Source organism: Staurois parvus, unplaced genomic scaffold (genome assembly GCF_062004578.1).
Source record: "Staurois parvus isolate SC_StPar_1 unplaced genomic scaffold, SC_StPar_1.0 ptg000272l, whole genome shotgun sequence".
Lineage (NCBI taxonomy): Eukaryota > Metazoa > Chordata > Amphibia > Anura > Ranidae > Staurois > Staurois parvus.
This window is the reverse complement of record NW_028318068.1, coordinates 2416924-2436980: the sequence shown is the minus strand read 5'-3', so window position 1 is coordinate 2436980 and position 20057 is coordinate 2416924. Positions and strand designations below refer to the sequence as shown.

At 42.6% G+C, this 20057-nt stretch overlaps 1 protein-coding gene across 2 annotated transcripts in view; it reads right to left on the bottom strand.

Annotated features, from left to right (window-relative positions):
- The window catches only part of MYO5B (myosin VB), a 424200-nt gene that overhangs the window by 34561 nt on the left and 369582 nt on the right, over window positions 1–20057 (bottom strand). Inside the window, exons 25-33 of one of the 2 annotated variants that reach the window (XM_089681603.1) lie at window positions 19261–19380; window positions 17982–18122; window positions 17834–17893; window positions 12023–12259; window positions 8140–8228; window positions 6444–6521; window positions 2178–2376; window positions 1973–2066; window positions 298–441 (exon numbers count right to left, since the gene is read on the bottom strand). In XM_089681603.1, coding sequence (XP_089537729.1) covers window positions 298–441; window positions 1973–2066; window positions 2178–2376; window positions 6444–6521; window positions 8140–8228; window positions 12023–12259; window positions 17834–17893; window positions 17982–18122; window positions 19261–19380 — 1162 coding nt within the window. The remainder of the gene's footprint in view (window positions 1–297; window positions 442–1972; window positions 2067–2177; window positions 2377–6443; window positions 6522–8139; window positions 8229–12022; window positions 12260–17833; window positions 17894–17981; window positions 18123–19260; window positions 19381–20057) is intronic. The other variant, XM_089681604.1, reaches the window with a different exon arrangement.

The following is a 20057-nucleotide window of genomic DNA, read 5'->3' as shown; positions in this document are numbered from 1 at the left end:
TTCCCAGGAGAATTCAGGCCATCTTGGATGCCAAAAGCGGTCCAACACCATATTAGGTAACGATTTTTTTACCTGGTGTTTTCATAATTTTGTCCAACCCCTGTATGTGTAAATGTATCTGTGCCTCCACCTCTTAGCCATCGGCTTGCAGAGCAGCCATGCTAACTGCAAGCTTGCTTTTACCTTTCAGCGTGTGTGCAGCAACTGTATTGAGTGAAATGAAAGATGATTTTTGGGCTTCAATACCTAAATGTACTAAAATGCTGTCCTTATCGGCTTGCCTGGAATTTTACTGACCTACTATGAGGTTCCTGATGAGGAGAGGCTCGTCCTCCTTATAATACTCCAGCATGCCCTGGAAATCCTTCTCGATACGCTGTACCGTCACCTGCCTGGTCAGCTCTGCCTGCTTCCGCTCTGGTTGAATAATGTCTGGAGAGCCTGCATTCAGGAAAACAACACCATTGCGCATGTTAGAGCCATCAATGCCAATCATTTGCACATCTCTGTTTTCAGTAGTTTTGGACAGTTCATTATTAACTTCAGACAACATGCCTTCAATATACAGCCATAGGTGAATGCTTACATTAGCAGGTGATACTGAGTTTATGCTGAACAGGTTCTACATTACAAGGAAATCAAGTTATTATCGATATAACACATACGTATTTAATTCCACAGCTCACCAGAAGACACGAACATTGCTGTAGTGCATGAAAAGCCAAGCATAAGTTTTCGTTTTGGACACAGCAGTGAAAGGGTAACGAGGAACTAAACTCTGGAAGCTGTGGCCAAATAAAGGACAGAGGATAAAGGACTAATCACCAGTATTGCCTGATCTCCCTGTCACTGACCTTTTCCCATTACTAACTTACCATGCCTTCTTCTGCATCATGTCTCTGTGTGGAGATGGCCATCTTGTTACATGAGCAAGGTTTTGTTTCCTCATGTGACAGCTACATCACCCCTTCCCAATTACCGATGGGGAATATTCAAGAAGCAAAAGTTGAGGTGGAGGAAGCACAGAACCACAGGATGGATGAATCAGACACAGGGAGATCCTTGCACTGTACGGTCTAAGGTACAGCTTTCTTTCCAGCAAGGAGAACAGTGAGCAGCAGTGAGTACTGACATCACTCACTTCAAATCTGGAGAGACTAGCGGTCAGAGTGAAGTCTTAGATGATCTCATCCTGCTAATAAATAGCTAAGAGGCTGAATGCACAGGACAGCTTAGGCATGAGAGGTAAACCAGTATTTTCAAGAGAAATTCAAGACCAAATGTACATTTTTCAGGGTACTGAGGCACAATTAACATTACTAGATGTTCAAGTTCACTTTGAAACCTAAATCAGATTTCCAAGGAGGGAAAGAAAACCTCTCTAACCCTAGGTTCACATCTGTGCGGGTGGTGCGGCTGCAGATCCGCACGAAAATCTGTGCAGCCGCACCACCTGCACAGAGATTGGCGGACCCGCGGCAGGTGCCATTAATTCTAAGGGAAATGTTTACTACCATAGCACACCTTCTTCTGAACTAGCTCTCTGGCGGCCTCCCCGCTTAAACAGTTTGAGTTACTGAACCAAAGTAAGCACACTGGAGGTGACATCAAAGCAATATCAGAATTCCTGAACTGTGTGGTCCTGGGTTATTAATATAAAAGTATTAAAGCTGTTAGATCAGCATGGAAGCCAGGAAATTGGTGGTCTCAGAAGGAAAAGCTAGCCATGGTGGCCTACAAGTTTGTGGTTGGCGCAGTCCTTTAACCATTTTTGATCCATATGGGCACCAAAAGCTCCCACTCCCTGGGCTGACATCAACCTATACCCACAATGGGGATTTACTGAATTGTTCCCCTGAATACCCATACACTAAACATCAGGGTGCGGTTTGGCTATACCTTCCTGTTTCGGACAAATTTACATCAGCCTAAGTTTAAGCACCAAAAAATGGTCTGGACTCAAGCACTGTACCTTCTGATTCCTGCATCTTCTTCTGATACAGCTTCAGCTGCTTCTTCAGTTTCTTCTCATTCTTCTCCGACTTCTCTAACAATTCTTTTAGGTCCTGTTAAGAAAACAGCTTTGTGAACATCTCCATAAGCTGAAGAACCTGGAAGTAAAATGTTGTACTTGGAAGAAGAACTCCACCAGAACTGTATGGTGAGTGGAATCTTACAAGGTTCTCATTGGTGAGTCGTGTGATTTCCTGCTGGAGGCCGAACTCCACCTGAGCCTCGGGAGAGAGCTGCAGAGCCTGGAGGAGAACTTGCTGTTGCTTCTCTAGTTCCTCCTTTAGAGACTCGATCTGAGAGGTCATGGCCTCCATCTCATCCTCGTGCTGCTGGCTCTGGGCCTGTAGTTGAGCCTCCAGGAGCCTGCGGGAAAGATATGGACATTTAGATGTGAGCAACTGTGACAGTAAGCAAAGGGTTCCAACTTTACCAAACTTGGAAAACTTTACCAAACAGGCAGAAAATCTCCACTCCAATTACATAGGATAACTGTTACCCAATCAAGCCAATTTAAGGTGGAGTAGGCAAGCATGTCAAGCCTGTAGGAGGAGATGACTCTACTCTCATGGTTAGAAAAGGTCATCCCATTGCTAATCATTCCTCTGCCCACTCCACTCAGCTCACTTGAACATGTATGATTTGTATGCTGAAACAAGCTTAGCATACATGTTTATATGACAACTCATAGACATGTCTGTGTATCATGTTCATGGTCAACAACTGTTATATGTCCATGACAAGCTTAAAGTGGTTGCAAACCCTCACATATACCCAGTGAAGTGATTGACCTCAGGTGATACGCAGAGATTAAACAAATCCTCCTACATAAAGTGTACCTGTTTATCTGCAGTCATCTCTTCTCTACACCTGTTACATCTGTTCAAAAAGCTGAAATTATAAAGTTTGCCTGAGAGTTCAGAAAAAAGGGGGCGGAGAGCTGAAATTACACTCTGCAGAGCTCAGTAAGGGGAGCTCTGAGAGATGATTGGAAGGGACACATCCCCCTCCAAGCAGCTCACAGGAACAGAGCTGGGGCTGTCAATCTGCTGGTTGTCCCTCCCCGTCACCTTTTTTCTCTTGGTGTCAGGAAAACTTGTCAGAAGTGATTCACGCTGACAGCAGAGGAACGAAGCAGCAGACAGAAGACACTTAGAGCTCCTAATAGAAACATGCACACAGTGGGATATACTTTCATATTTCATGTCTGAGGTTTACAATCACTTTAAAAGTAGAAGAAAAGCCTAACACTAACTATTCTTAAGAATGTTCATCCCCCTCCTCCTACCTATCCTGCGTAAAAAAAAAAAAAAAAAATCTGTATACTTATGTTTTTTTAGCCCACTCTGGTCTAGTCATGTGATCCTGCAACTCCTGCAATCCAGTGTCAAGGAGCGCTCAACAACGGCTGGGAATTCCAAGAGTGGTGACGTCACTCATAGGCTCCTATGGCCCAGCTGTTGTCAGCTTCCTCTCCCTTGCAGCAGCCAATCACTGACACAATGGATCAAGAGCTGCAAGATCATGTGACCAGACTAAAAAAAAAAATAAATCTTTTTGTATACAGGGTGGGCAGGACATGCAGAAGGAGGAGGGAAGGAAGATTTTTAAGGACAGTTAGTGTTGGGCTTGAATTCCACTTTAAAGTAAACCCTGTACTGGTGGTGGTCATGGCCGTGGTGGGGGTGGGTTTTACTAAACAGCCTGCAGGGACACACAGCTCATAATACAAGCTGACAGCATTTTATTTATTATATATTCCAGATATTTGTATAGTGCCATTAATTTACACAGCGCTTTACATATATATAGTACATTCACATCAGTCCCTAACCCTCAAGGGGGGTACAATCTAAGGTCCCTAACTCACATTCATACATACACATACTAGGGACAATTAACCTACCAGCATGTCTTTGGAGTGTGGGAGGAAACCAGAGTACCCAGAGGAAACACACACAGGCACAGGGAGAACATGCAAACTCCAGGCAGGTGGTGCTGTGGTGGGGATTTGAACCAACAACCATAGTACTGCCAGGCGGAAGTGCTAACCATTTAGCCACTGAGCTGCCCATAATAGAATGCTATGGGAGCTAACCCTCACCAAGCCCGCAGGTACACTGCGCTGCTCCTATAGTGCAGTCATACTGCACCGCATCAGTGTGAAAGCAGCCTTAAAGTCTAATGCTGGCCATACACGTATAGATGTTCGGATAAATTTCACTTGCTTTTGCTTGCTGCAATTTTGAAATTAACCTAATTTCTGAATGAAAACCACATACACTGTCCGAAAATGCATTAGATCGAGAAAAGTTCCACTTAGCCACTGTGCTGCCCCATTTAAACCTGTACTACTGCTGCAGCAATAAAAATAATGGTAGAGACCTTACATAGCCCTTGGCCTCATCCCACAAAGGTTGGGCTTGGGAGGCCAATCGGCAAGCTTGGCCATTGTCATGTGGGAGTTATGCATATACCATCAGAACATTGCTATTTGTATATTCACTTCAGGGATGTTCAAAAGGATTCCAAAGTGATGAGGGTAGGTGGTGTGTGTTGGTAGTAGATGCTGTCGGCTGTCTGATCCTGCTGGTTGTTTAGCACTTCCCACCAACCACCACAGTCTCACTTTAAAAGCAATTTCTCTGAAGGAAGGGATCAACTTAAATAAAAAACACATCTTGCTTTCTAGACACATTTTCAGATTTATGAACTCTAGACTAAAGAATGCAGGAGCATCAATTGGAGCTTCCATCTGCATCCTGAGGATCTAGGACAAGGAATCTAATCTAAGGTACTATAGCTTTTGCTTCAGCCAAACCCCCCTGCCATTCTTGCCCATCACATATTGAACATTTTACAGATCTCAGCAAATAAATAGAGACGATTTCTGTCCCAGAATGCTCTTCATCTATTAATAATGATGGCGGATTTAATGGGTGGTGGTAGACATGTCTTGCAGTCATTATGGTTATTAGGTGCAGCAAGACCTCACCTTAGCCAAGAGTGCAACACTGCCTCTTTATAGGACTTTAGCAAATAATGGCTTCCTAATGATTCATGCAATATATATATATATATATATATACACAGGGTGGATAAGAATCAATGATTTAAAAAAAAAAAAAAAATCAGATTTTTTAAATTTAAATCGGATTTTTTTTTATTTAAATCAGATTTTTTTTTATTTAAATCAGATTTTTTTTAAATAAAATGCTTTTTGAGGAAAATATATTACCATCCAAAGGTTATTCTATCATGAAATAAAGATTAGTTCTTTAATTATGTAGAATAAGGCTGTATTTGTTTAATTTTTTTGATAAATAAATTCCATGAATCCATTCACAATGTCACGCTCTTCCAGAGGTTTTTGTAAGATTATTGGGCAGTTTCTCTGCCTAAAAGATATTATCACAGATGATTGGTTTACTTTTGCAGTTCTCAAAACTGAATTTGACTCAGCGGAGATCACATGCCTCTTCTTCACAGCAAAAATGTTATAACATGAACAGAGTTAAGAAAAAGACCTTCATCCTAACTTCTACAAACCTATGAATACAGAATCAACCCCTTCAGTGCTAAGGTTCAAGAAGTTCAGTGAATAGAATAGAAACAATATTTTTCTGATTGTTTGGAGTGGAATAGATCTACACAAGAAGAAAGTGAAACTAAGTGTGAGGAGGAAGGGGCTGACAGTCTAAGTTTCCTAAAATATATAGATTTTGTTTAGCCAAATTAGTTAACAAACATGGATGTTTAAGCAAATCACATATGCTGGAATGTTATTGTTTCAGATGAATAAATCTATTTAAATTGTTATCATTAAGGTAATGATTATTTTTCTCCTTCCTAAGTACAACAGAAAAGTTGTCCAAATATGAATGATTAACCTATTAAACTGGGGATAAAAAAACTAATATGAAAAGTTGTTGCTCTAAAAATCTTCATCTACTTGCATATTAAAGTTATACCAGCAAGAATTAGTCTTTATGTAGAAAACTAGGATTTAAATCAAGCCTTACTGATAGTGATTTAAATTGTGATTTAAATCAGTTTGATTTAAATCAAATCCACCCTGTATATATATATATATATATATATATATATATACTATATTCATTAAAGCCAAGCATCCAGCATTTTCATAAGGTCAGCAATGGCGGTCGCCATATTTCTCTTAGCAAGGTTTGCTTTAAAACTAGGGAAATGAAAAGGAACATCTCAGTTGTGGCCAATATCAACCAATCAGTTTTCACTTTTTTGAGAGAAACAAGATATCCAATTGGTCACTGGAGGCAACAGTAGGAGTTTGAGCTCATTTGTTTTTCCATTTGTAATGATTCAAACATAAGGAGTGACAAGAGGTGGAATGAAGAAAAATAAGACGAGAAGACAGACAAGGTCAGTGAAAGTAAGAGAAAAGAGAAGTCAACCTGGCCACTTGTTTTAAACCTTGATAGGCCAGGCCCAGCTCACCATCTTCGTTCAGATACCCCCAGTCCTCAGTCTTTCTAGAGAGAAAGGACAGAGAGAAAAAAAGCAGAGACAGGATTGGAGAGAAAGACATCAAATTGGAAGGAGAGACAGATACACTACAGAACTTCCATCTTTTCCACTGTTCCAATCAATCATCACAAATCTTAGGCAGGACCCTTAGAGCCCATTCACACTAATGCGACTTTGTGCAGGACAGGTCGCACCCCATTTTTCCCAATGAGTACCATTTATATCTGTGTGACTTCAAGTCACAGCGACTTGAAAGTAGTTCCTGCACTACTTTGGTCATGCAACTTGAGGGCCATAGACTTCAATGTAAACCTTCCAAAGTCGCATGAAAGTCACACCTGAACGATATACACGTGAATTGTGTGCGACTTTGTAGAGCACAAGCAATCCTCCTTGATCAAAGCCAAAGTTTCACTCATCCAAAGTCACACTGTAAAGTTGCAATAAAAACTGCATGATTTTGAAGTCGCACACAAGTGTGAATGGAGCCTTATCTGGAATAGTTCTATCCATACCCAAATCTGAGGAGGCATAGTCATGTATTTGATGTCATGCCACTTTTACATGAAGTTCTACTTAAAGCTGAGCTCCAGGCATATATAAAATACACAGATTAATGCAGCTTGTATTGATTAATACAGAGGTCTCCAAACTTTCTAAATAAAAGGCCAGTTTACTGTCCTTTAGAATTTAGGGGGACCGGACTGTGGCCAGTGGGAGTAGAATATATGCCAAAGTCAGTGGGAGTAGACAATGTTTCAGGTTTGGTGGTCAATGGGAGTAATTCAATTATATAGTGTCCATGGTCATTGGGAGGGGGAATAGTGCCCACCGTTGGTGTCAGTGGGAGGAATCGTGCCTCACCTAGATGTCAGTGGGAAGAATCATGCCCCATAGTTGGTGTCAGTGGGAAGAACCATGCCCCATTCTTGGTGTCAGTGGGAAGAATTGTGCACCCATCCTTGGTGTCATTGAGGAGAATCAAGCCCCAACCTTAGTGTCAGTGGAATGAATCGTGTCCCAACGCTGGTGTCAGTGGCGAAAATTGTGCCGCACCCTGAGTGTCAGTGGAATTGTGCCCCAATTGTTTGTGTCAGTGGGAGGAATCATGTCCCACCGTTGATATCAATAGGTGGGATCATGCCCCATCATTGGTGTCAGTGGGAGGAAAAGTGCCCCATTGTTGGTGTCAGTGGGAAGAACAGTGCCCCCTTATTGGTGTTAGTGGAAGAAATAGTGCTCCATTGGTGTCTGTGGGAGGACTAGTGCCCTACTGTTGGTGTCAGTGGAAGAAATGGTGCCTCATTGCTGGTGTCAGTGAAAGGAATAGTGTGTCATATCAGTGAGAAGAACACTGCCCCAAGGTCCGGATAAAGGCAAGCAAACGGCTGCATCCATCCCACAGTGTGGAGACCACTGTACTAATACGTCAGTCATTTTTTATTTTAATACAAGCAGTGTAAATAATTGAATATGACTAAGAATCAGTCTCTGTACAGCAGAGTTCAGACTATTTGGAAGCATTTCAGAACAGTATGTGTTAGCTACATTAGATATGTCTACTTTGTCATTTTGGGTTTCATGCGATCCTCTCCTTATTTAGCCACTTTTAAACAGAATTACCTGTTGGTCTCACAGACACCATGATACGCCTCGATGGCATCATCCTGATCCATTTCTTTATCGCTGTTTGACCAGTTTTTCTCTGTATCCTAACAAAGGAGACAAAAAAGATATTTTAGCCACTGACATCTCCATGTTTTAAGATAGGTTTTACAAACACCATACTGCTTGGACCTTGAGGAAGGGGACATACCCCGAAAGCTTGTCCTGAAAAATTGTATGTTAGTCCAAATAAAAAAAGCATTACGGACAGTACTCAATAGTTTCTGTTGCAAGTGCACTAATACGGCTACAATCACCTCAAGCATGAGCACCATAACATTAAAACAAAAGACAACATAAACAACAAAGCGGGATACAATCTGCTGTTCATTTTAAATGCTATAGTCACATGACATAATAATGCGTCAACTGATTTTGATTCCTGTTATGACCACTGAACTTACTGGCATCACAATGGTAAACAGCACAAAATGAAAAGAAAATACTGAGTTAACCTTTTTGCTGTGCTTGTACTACCAGAAGCAGGAAAATAATCCAGCTCAGGACCTTCACAGGCTGGCCATAGGCCAGACAAATTCTTCTCTAATCAGATGACAACTGGACTAAATTAATGAAATGTAGGCGATCGTAAAAGTCATAAAAACAAGAAACGCAAGTGATTGCTGTTGCAAAAAAACAAAAAAACAAAACAAAAATGAAATGGGATGATGTTCCTGAAAACCGCTCATCATTCTAATCATTTTAATCATTGGTTAGCGGTCTGCGAAGAATAATTTTGTAGATGAGCTCATAGGCTGTTTTGTAATCAAGTGTATTTTTTGTACATGAGACAAAAAAGGATTTTTTACTTGTAAATTCCATATCTTGAAAAGTACAGGACTCTGGCTGAATATTTATAGGCCCTGGATTATAGGCTGCTACCTTCAGGTGAATGAACAATGGAAAGCTTTTGAGGTCACACCCCCTGGGCTCCCCCCTCCCTTTTATTCTGACCCCACTTAGTGCATCCTCAATTTTTTAGCAAGCAATGCAGAGTAACAAAGGAACAGAGGGGAGCGTGACCTGAGTCCTGTACTGTACTCCAAGATTTAATTCCTTTTATCTTAATCGTACAGTACAGGACACAGGCTAAATATTCATAGATCCTGGGATGTCCTCAAGTAATGAATGAGAAGGGTGGGTAACAACTAGGCAAAAAGAAACTACCAACAGGCCAAGCAACACAAGGGTCAACAGACCCAAATTCAGAGTGCCGCTGCAAGGACCTTGCATCTGAAAGCTGCATCCACAGAAGATTGGATTGTCCACCTTGTAGCACTCGGTATGAACCTGGTAGAAAAAGTATGAACAGAGGATCAGGTGGTGGCCTTAGAAAGCTGGGCAACAGAGCCTTGATGTCAGAATGGCCAGCAAACAGTCACTGATCTGGTGGAGTGAGTGCAGAAGAAGCACAGGAGGAGTTTTGTCCTGTAGAGTGCAAGCTTTGGCAAGCTGTCTTATCTGTCTAGAGATGGTGGACATGGAAGCAGGATGCTCCTTGTGAGGTCCTGAAAGTAGGTGAATAGGGAATTCATCTTCCTGATAGAGGTTGTTGCTTTGAGGTACACTCTGATGGTCCTGACTACTTCCAAGCAGCAAAGAGCAATTTTCTTTGAGTGCTTTGGAACAGAAGAAGGAAAGACTATGACTTTATGGAGGTGGAAGGCAATACCACCTTAGGTAGAAAAGATGGTCTTGCTGAAACTGTGAGGAACTGGTGAGCCTGAAATACTGGGATCTGTCGCTATCACTTTCCTGTGATATTACAGAAATTACTTCCCCATTGTAAAGGCAGGGGTGGAGATCCACTAAGCTAGGGAATTACTTGCTTGGCTGGATATGAGAATGGGTAGGTCGAGAGAAGGAGCCTGGTAGATGTGTCTCAAGTGAAATTGGATGAATGGGACAGCCTTGAAAGGATGCCACAATGACACTCCAAACTCTCATGGAGAATCTAACAGAAAGACATCTCTTTGATCTGAAGTCCTGAATGTGAATGCTGAGAGAGAGCAGCTATTTGTTTGGAAAGAAGACTTTTGCTTGGGCTGTGTGTAAAATTAGACCTATGCATTCCAGGTGAAGAGAAGGTTAGAAAGCAGATTTGTGAAAGCTGATCACCCAACTTAAAACCTGAAGCAGTTAGATTGTCCTGTGGAGATGAGTCCTTCAGAAGAAGGTTGTCTAGACAACTGAATGCCCTGAGTTCTTAAAAGTGAAAGGACCTTTGGGAATACTGTGGGAGCAAAGGAGAGGCTAAATGTCATGTGATTGTCTCCTACTGCAAAGCATAGCAGGAGCTGATAAGGTGGATACATGGGAGTATGCAGGTAGGCATCTTGGAGGCCTATGGATGCTAAGTATCCCATTTGTCTTAGAGGGGCAATAACTGACCTTGCGGATACCAAGTATAATATTGGAATATGAAGCTATTCAGGGATTTTAGGTCCAGGATATGATGAACACCTCTGTCGGGCTTTGGTACCAGAACAAGTTTGAATAGAATCGTTTAAACCTGTCCTCTATAGGTACTGGCATGACTGTTCCCTGGAACAAGAAATGGTTAAGGGGCATTCTACAAATCTGACGGTACCTAGGCAGGTTTTGGCTGATTTGAGAGAGGAAAGCGGTGAGGGGGTTGAGTTTTGAACTTTATATTGTACCCTCTATTGAACCAACAGGTTTAGGACATCTGTGACACAGAGACAGGCAAACTGTACCAGATGTCCCCCCAATCTTAGGAGTGAGGGTGCCTCTTTGTTGGAAGGGTGCTTTGGGTAAGACAAAGAAACACTTCTTTCACCAAAAGGAAGGGCAGAACGTAGGCTTAGAAGCAAAAGCCTGGATACAGCACTGAGGTAGAGGCTCCTGAGAAAGGGGATTTGAACTTTCCGCTGGAGAAAAAAGACCTTTCCTCCTGTGACATCTTGGATGAATTTGTCAAGTGCCTCACCAAAAAGATCCCCTTCTTCAACAGAATGATTGAAATATTATCATAAGTCTGATAAATCTTCACTGGTTCAGATGAAAGTTCATCCCAAGTCTTTTTTTGGCTGCTTTTCAAATACACTTTACCAGCTGTTTTCTGATGTATTTTTAAAGGAGGATGTAGTAAGATGCAATGGAATTGATTTACTAAAACTGCATGCTGCAAAATCTGGTGTAGCTCTGCATAGAAACCAATCAGCTTCCAGTTTTTTTTGTTGTCAAAGCTTAATTGAACAAGCTGAAGTTAAAAGCTGATTGGCTACCATGGACAGCTGCACCAGATTCTGCACTCTCCAGTTTTAGTAAATCAACCCCAATGGGTGAAACCAATTAACCTGTGTTATGTTGCTAGTTTGTGGGATAACAAGAGAAATAGAGGAAAGCAAACATGGAGGGAACACAAGAAGTGATGCCAGGATTCCAATCTTTTAAGGTCACAGTTTCTTTGGTTTGCTGGGGGGTTGTGGGAAGGCTATGTAATGTCACTAGCGCTTTATCTGCAATGAAGCACTTTTGTTTATATATTTTTTGCACGTTTTGAAAATTCCCTCTTAAAAGTAAAAATGCACTTTGCCCGTGAAGGGCAGAGCAACGCGTTTTAATACCCCACCCCCATTCTTCCCTAGATGCCTATACACAGGGTACGTACATACCCCAACCCCATTGTAGGAGAACTTGGCAAATCCCCAAGCAGTACAGCTGTAATATGGAGACTTATACTACTCCCCCACACCTAGAACTGGGGGTAGGGGGAGAAACAGGAATGATTAGTATGTGCTGCTGGGGGGGCTTGAAGAGACCCTGTTGCTTTGCTATACATGGAAAAGCACAAATTTACTTTTAAGTTGTCACTTACTACTTTCTTCTCTGGGTCTTTCTGCTGAGCAGAGTTTACAATCTGTGTCCTGAGAATGAGAATCTCTTCTTTGCGTACTTCCAGTTCCTCGTGGGCAGATTTCAGCTGGTTCAGTAGGAGGGTGTAACCGCTGGGCTCCTCATTGGAGTCTTCCTCATTTGCTGCATCAGCAACTGCTTTCCTAAGCTCATTCAGGTCATTCTTGAGCTTCTTATTTTCAGATTCCAACTCTTGCCTCTGCAGTATAGATATTAAAGGAGGTAAATAGTCAATAATATCTGCTCAGTGCAGAGAAATATACTATAGGCTTTAAAGCGATACTAAAGGTTCATTTTTTTAAATAACAAACATGCTATACTTACCTGCTCTGTGTAGTGGTTTTGCACACAGCAGCCTGGATCCTCCTCTTCTCGGGTCCACCGCAGGCTCTCCTGGCTCCTCCTTTCTGTCGGGTGCCCCCATAGCAAGCAGCTTGCTATGGGGGACACCCGCTGCTCCATGTGTCCATTCACGCATGGAGCCAAAGCTTGGCCTCACCCCTCTCTCCCCTCATTGGCTGATTGGCAGTGATTGACAGCAATGGGAGCCAATGGCTCCCGCTTGCTGTCTCAGCCAATGAGGAGGCAGAGACCCGGGACAGCCGAGGCTGTCGTGCACACTGCTGGATCTCGATGAGGCTCAGGTAAGTATTGAGGAGGCTAGGGGCACTGCTGCACACAGAAGATTTTATACTTTCATGCATCGAATGCATGAGGGTAGAAAACCTTGAGCCTTTACAACCACTGTAATGTGTAAATTTACCATCGCTCCTCGAACAATGAAAAAAATGCATTGCATGTACTTATACAGTTTATTGAAAGACCTGCTTAACTCCTTCGTGCCTTACCCCTGGTTAGCACTGGATCAGATTTTGAAATCGTGCAACTTCACTTGAAGTCGCATGTAACGTACATGTGACATGATGTAATGTGCATGTGACAAATGTACAAATTTGAGTAGATAAGATGTGATCAGTAGCAATATGTAATCGTAACTGTAGGGACATTCCATTGTCATTAAGGATGTATATTCTGTAGGGACATTCCATTGTCATTAAGGATGTATATTCAGTCCTTGTCATTGGGGAAATGAGATACTCAGACAGTGGTCATCAATTAGTGGTTCCAGAGAGGTTGTCTGCCTGACAATGGAAGCTCTAAAAGGAGTATATCCATAAATCAAAAGGGGTATGTTTCATCTCTCATAAAAGCTAAAATATTAGTTGCAGAGAGATGAAAATGCTCCCTTCTGTTAGGGCATTCTGTGCATTCTGGGCATTCTGTGAAAATGCAGGAAATGGTTAGGTGGCGCTGGATTGCGACAGTCGAACGGTGTTTGATACTGTCGTGATCGGGACGATGCGCTGGTGCCTGAAATCCAATCCCCGACTTGGTATTTCAAGTCGGGTCTTAGTCTGATTGAACTTGGGCAGGTCAGCATCCAGAACATCCTGTGAGCAGGTACAGGAGCAGCCCCCCATGGTCAATTGGCTGAGGACTAATGTCCCGCCTACGTCCATATCCCCATAAAAAGAGTACCCGGGCATTGGGACATTTGTGATTTGTATGGAGCCAGTTCGATTTGACTGACGGATTGCTGATGCTCTGACTTGCTCCAGTCGCAGGATAGATCTTGGTAAAAGTTTTATCTAAACTACATATTTAAACTATATTTTTTAGTGAATAGTCATTTGTGTGTCTTCTTGTATTTCTGTAACTTTTAATATTTTGTACATATTTTATGCACTGCCCACTTTCGGGAACTTAAATCTTAAAATTAGTGACTTCTGTGTATTTAAGCACGTGCTCATATCTTCGGAGAGATTAGATTGGAGAGATTAGATTAGATTCGATTATATTGTATTTTAGTGCCTTTAAATGCTCGGTCGAGCTCATTGCCAATCTGTATGCAATTGCACTGTGTGTGGGCAGATTGCGTGCAGATTGTAAAAGGTAACAGATCGGCCAGACGGAGATCTGTGTGTGTGGGGTATCCTAGCAGACCGTTCTGCGGATAAACTGTTGGGTGGTGGGGCAGGCTACCTTTTGTGGTGTGTCTGGTGCGGGGGGCGAAATGTGGACAGTGGAAGGGTGATTAACACCGGGGTTCAAGCTGTAGGCAGCTGGAGGGACCTTAGAAGGGTGTGTAATTACTAAGCTGGTCCTCAACTCTAATCAGTGCACCAGATTGTATATAAGATTTGTATCTGCCAGTGTGTGCATTCCAGTAGGAGGAGATGGTGCAGGGGGCAGGGCATGGCTATGAGCATTCTTACTGACGATTCACAAGATTGCAACTTGTCAATCAACACCTGGCCACACCTAGCCCACTGCTTTCTGGATTGACAGCACTGCCTCTGCTGCTGAAACCCTCCCACTGTGAGCTGCAGTGTCTGGGAGGGGAAGTGGATGAATCACAATTGATTTGGCTCAGTCAGGGAAGGTAAAGGAAATATTTAGTTTACTCTGAGTCTTGTGGTTTAGTCCGAGTTATAGTAACTAAATTAAGTATTATTAAACTGTCATATGGGAGATTTTAGTTGTATTTTAACCTCTTCTCGCCAAGCATATGCAAATATAAGACCTCGATGGACTATGATGTCATTATCACAAGCAAGGAACAGATGCAGTACATTATTAGCAGGGCCGTCAAAGACCGTAGCACAAAAATTAAGTGGTAGATGGGTGGCAATCCAGAGCTCAACATTAGGAGTGTTTAAGAGCCTCGTGAGGCTGGCCACCCGTATGTCTACTCGCCTTTAGGGAAGGATCCCCCTTCTGATTACATTGGGTTATTGGTAGAGAAGGTGAAGTCTAATGCGGGGTAGTCTACCACAATCTGAGCATACCAGTTTTTCAGTTATTTTCAGTGAAGTGAGATGTATGAAAGAAGAAACTATGAATATAAATGGATACTAACATTTACAGGAAAAGTTGATCCAGGGAATATCCGATTGCCTCTCGGAGGATCAGGAAGGAATTTTTTTCCCAGCAGGAGCAAATTGGATCATGCTTTGCTGGGTTTTTTTTTTTGCCTTCCACTGCATCAACTGTGGGTGTAGGATTATAACTTTTTTTTTTGTTTTTTTGTTTTTTAATGGTTGAATTGGATGGACTTTTGTCTTTTTTCAGCCAGACTAACTATGTAACTGTGAAAAAAGAAGGGGAGAATAGAGACTTGAGAAGAGGGAAAGGCCCTCTGCTTTTTTTGATCCAAGCCACCTCTACCCAAATATTAGGAAGAAAACTAAAATAACAACTTTAAACATAGCTAGAGTTTGACTTTAGTGTGTAGAATAGTGTTTATACCCCAAGATGCTCCTTGTAATAAATGAGTTCATTACAGAAGCCATAGAGCTACACTGCTTCTCTGTGAACACTGATGGATAGTGCATAAGACAGGAGAAGACGGCAGCTATTGGCTGAGCATCACACAGGATGACAGTACATTACTTACATAGCGCTCGGCTGCTCTCTGATCTGTGCCTGGGGAGAAATGCGACTCCCGAGCGGCTTTATTACTTTTACTCATTAGTCTCTGTGATGTACAGAAGCTGCCACTGCTGCAACTCCTTCTAATCAGATGCTAAGAAATATTCTGACCTCTACAGAAGAAGAGCTGTTGTCATCTACCCAATATATAAGGCTGGATGTACTTAACTACTTTGTGCTGTAGTATGTGCTATTGTATGCGCTGTAGTATGCGCTGTAGTATGCGCTATTGTATGTGCTGTAGTATGTGCTGTAGTATGCGCTGTAGTATGTGCTGTAGTATGCACTGTAGTATGTGCTGTAGTATGCACTGTAGTATGAGCTGTAGTATGTGCTGTAGTATGCGCTATTGTATGCGCTATTGTATGCGCTGTAGTATGCGCTATTGTATACGCTGTAGTATGCGCTGTAGTATGCGTTGTAGTATGCGCTGTAGTATGAGCTGTAGTATGTGCTGTAGTATGCGCTGTAGTATGCGCTGTAGTATGCGCTGTAGTATGCGCTGTTGTATGCGCTGTTGTATGCGCTGTAGTATGCCTTTTTAAGTCCTCATGCACAATGCCCCATGCCGTGAGAACAGCAATGTCTAATCATAGGCATAGTATAATACCACATGATGCATCTATCTATAGCAATAACAGAGCAATTTTTGTTTTTCCGAATCCCCTGTGTAACATAGTTGTATATCTTGTGGAACCCGCCAGTAGATGCACTATTTGTACACATTTCCACATTGTTACTGCTAGCAAATGATATACCAACACTTAAAGCGGAGCTCCGGTCAAAATTAAAAAAAAAAGAAAAAGTCAGTAGCTACAAAAACTGTAGCTGCTGACTTTTAAAAAACAGACACTTACCTGTCCCTGGGTCCAGCAGTGTTCTCGCCACAGCCCATTTCACCAGATGTCCTCTCTCCCTGGCGCTGAAATCTTAAGTGTGGGCACCCGGCTGTGACAGCATGCAGCTTCACAGCCGGGTGCCCAATGCACATGCGCAAATAGTGCAGTGCTTTGTGAACGATCCCGTAGTGGGCATTTTGATATTGTTTCGGTTCATTTATTTATTTCAGGTACTTATATAGCGCCGTAAATGTACGCAGCGCTTTATATATATATTGTACATTCACATCAGTCATGAACCCTCAAGGGGTGTACAATCTAAGGTCCCTAACTCACATTCATACATACACATACTAGAGACAATTTAGACAGGAGCCAATTCACCTACCAGCATGTCTTTGGAGTGTGGGAGGAAACTGGAGTACCCAGAGGAAACACATGCAGGCACAGGGAGAACATGTAAACTCCAGGCAGGTGGTGCCATGACTGGCATTCGAACCAACGACCTTAGCACTGCCAGGCGGAAAATGCTAACCATTTAGCCACTGTGCATGTGTATTTATATGTGTTCCGTGCCCCTGATGACATACATTTTGAAGAAACGTGCGTAGGGCGAAACCGGACATGATGTCATCACGCATGCACAATTCCCAGTTGCATTGCGTGATCTGTAATTTTGTGGACATCAATGTCATACAGTGTTTTTAGTGCTTTTAAGGGACAGGGGTCACCTGAAATCTGACAACTGCTTCCTGTCAGCTGCCTGTTCTCACTTCCAGGAATGGGAAGCATGTGACATTCTCACCTTCCACTCACATTGCAGCGCTGAGCTATTGACAGATCCAACTGATGTCATGTGAGGTCTGACAGAGTTCTTAGCCTTGTGTGAGCTGTGACTAGACCAACTTGGAACTGACACACGGCTATTCTTTACTTAGGACTCATTTACACCACTCTGCTGCCATAATGCATGTTTTCAGCCTATTCTTGTTTAACGGGATGCTTAATGTAGCACACCGCTTGCCGACGCATGACAATGCATTGACACGAATTGATGCAATTGCCCTTACTCCAGTGGTGAACAGGCAAGCAAAGGAAAGATGAGTATATGCAGTTGCTGCAATTCAGTGAGCCTGTTACCTTGTCCTGCATGGTAAAAGCAAAGGTCAAATTTAAAAAAATTGGGAAAAAACTCTTTACTTTTTTACATTGGTGTGGATGCTTTATTCCAACTTTAGGCTGATCTTTGTTCTAATGTCATGGTTCACTCATGTTTGTGTAATTCTGTTTTTTTAGGCACCTGCCTATATAGATGTGATGGTCAGATGTCCACAATGGTCTAGGTGTGTGCCTACAACCCATATTGTCTATAGGCCAACAGAACAGTCTCATGCATGCTCCCATACTTCCCATGGAGTTCTGCTCTATCAATTTTCCGTTACCTTCAGGTTGTTGTAGGCGATGTCTGTATCACGATCTGTGTCATTTGACGTTTCAATGACCTGAGAAAATAGAGGACACGACTTCAGAAGATGTGTCATGGAGAAAGACATGAAAATAAAATCAGGAGACAAAGATCATTCTCGTTACCTGTGACTTCTTATTTTCTTGCTGCTCCTTCTTCTCTAACTGGTTCTGCAGTTTCTTCCTCTCCAGTTCCAGCTCCCTCACCCTCTTCTGAAGTTTCAGGAACAGAGTCATGTCCATCGCAGCCTTTTCCAGCCCAGCTTCCTGTTCCAAGATAAGATCACATGGCTAAAATGTATTCCTATATTTGCATTTTAAATGCACTACATGTCCAGATGAGACCTACATATTCAGGATCCCATATGACTATTAATTTGCCTGGGAAAAAGTGTTGGATTAGGATGATGATCATCAGTCCTGTTTAATCTCTGGTTAGAATGATTTGAAACTTACACAGGGCCTCCTCTCTCTATTGCTGGAGGCTGAACAGAGTGGCAGGACAGCGAAGGAGAGGTAAGTATTGTGATGTTGGGGAGGAGGCCATTAAAGTACAACTGTGGCCAGGCTATGGACATTCAGATATTTACAAATGCTTAACAAGCAGTAAATGAGTTTAAAAAAAATCCTCATTGACCTCTGCAGCTGCAACCACTCTGGAGTAGTTCACCCTCAGGATAACAGCAGAAGCACTTTCAATTACAGCAACTCATCTGCCTCTGTTCTCCAATCCCAGCAGTGACCCTACATCTCAGCTCACCTCTCATCCTTCTCCATACAATAATGCAGCAGGTCAGCTCCACCTGCTCCCCGCTTGACAGCAGTAACTTGGCAGCTGAGCTCCACCTGCTCCCCCTTCACAACAGTAACTCAGCAGCTCAGCTCTACCTGCTCTCCCTCTCCAGAAGTAGCTCAGCAGCTTAGCTCCACCTGTTCTCCACTTAACAGCAGTAACTTGGCAGCTGATCTCCACCTGCTCCCCCCTTAAGTCAGAAGCTCTGCTCTACTTGCTCTCCCCCTTCACAACAGCAACTCAGAGCTTAGCTCCACCTGCTCCCCTCCTTCATAACAGTAGCTAAGCAGCTCAACTCCACCTGCTCCCCCCCTTCACAGCAATAACTCAGCAGCTTAGCTCCACCTGCTCCCCCCTTCACAGCAGTAACTCAGCAGTTCAGCTCCACCTGCTACCCCCCTTCACAGCAGCAACTCAGCAGCTCAGCTCTACCTGCTCTCCCTCTCCAGAGGTGGCTAAGCAGCTTAGCTTAACCTGCTCCCACCCCCCTGCAGTGATTCAGCAGCTCAGCTCCCCTGTGAGCAAAGAATGCTAAGACCCAACTCAGTGCTCCTCTTGTGAATTGCTGATAATCTGGTATTCCTTTTCACAGCCTGTTTGCGGTGGCCTTACCTCTACCTCCATAATGGTGTCTTCAGTGTCCCCAATTTCAGACGTGGAAATGGAAGGGTAGTTGGAGTCGGATTCCAAGCTGCTCTGGTTGGATGGATTTCTACGGTGTCCAGGGGTTTGCTAAGAAAATTATATGCCATTAGAATAATCTGGGAAGTTTCTTTCTTTATTTCACAGTCTGTGACCCATTCAAGGGATTTATTCTGGCTCCCTGTAATGGTGACAGTGTATCAGAGAGACAGGAAGTGCTTAAAAATCTCTCCTTGTAAAAAAGAGACAGCAACAAAAATGTTAGAAGCTTTCCTTAACCTAATACCTAATATCTTCTTATTAACAGTACTAACATAAGTATGAATGAGTTGGATCTTAATAGAATAATTGAGTTATTATATTTATATTTGTTCTAGATTGGGAAAAGTGAGTAATTAGACTTCAGAGTCTGTGAACATATATCTTGGGTTTTTCCTTTACATTCAAGCCACATATGAGAGCAATTAGCTATACCTTCCCCCATCCTCCCCCATCTATGTAAGAGATAAAGTTACACTCAGACTTTGAGAGAAGCAATTATCTTAGTAGGACTACAAGAGAATACCAACCCACTTTTAGGTTGGTGGGGGCTGGATTGCTCTTAAGAGTAGAACAAAGTTTTGAGTCTCTCTCACTCTATAGCAGCCTTGATGCGACAGACATACACACACACATACACACACATATACATATATACAATCTTATTATCAAGAACTTACCTATATTTTTTGGACATTATTTAAACATTCTGTATGCCAATATTTTAT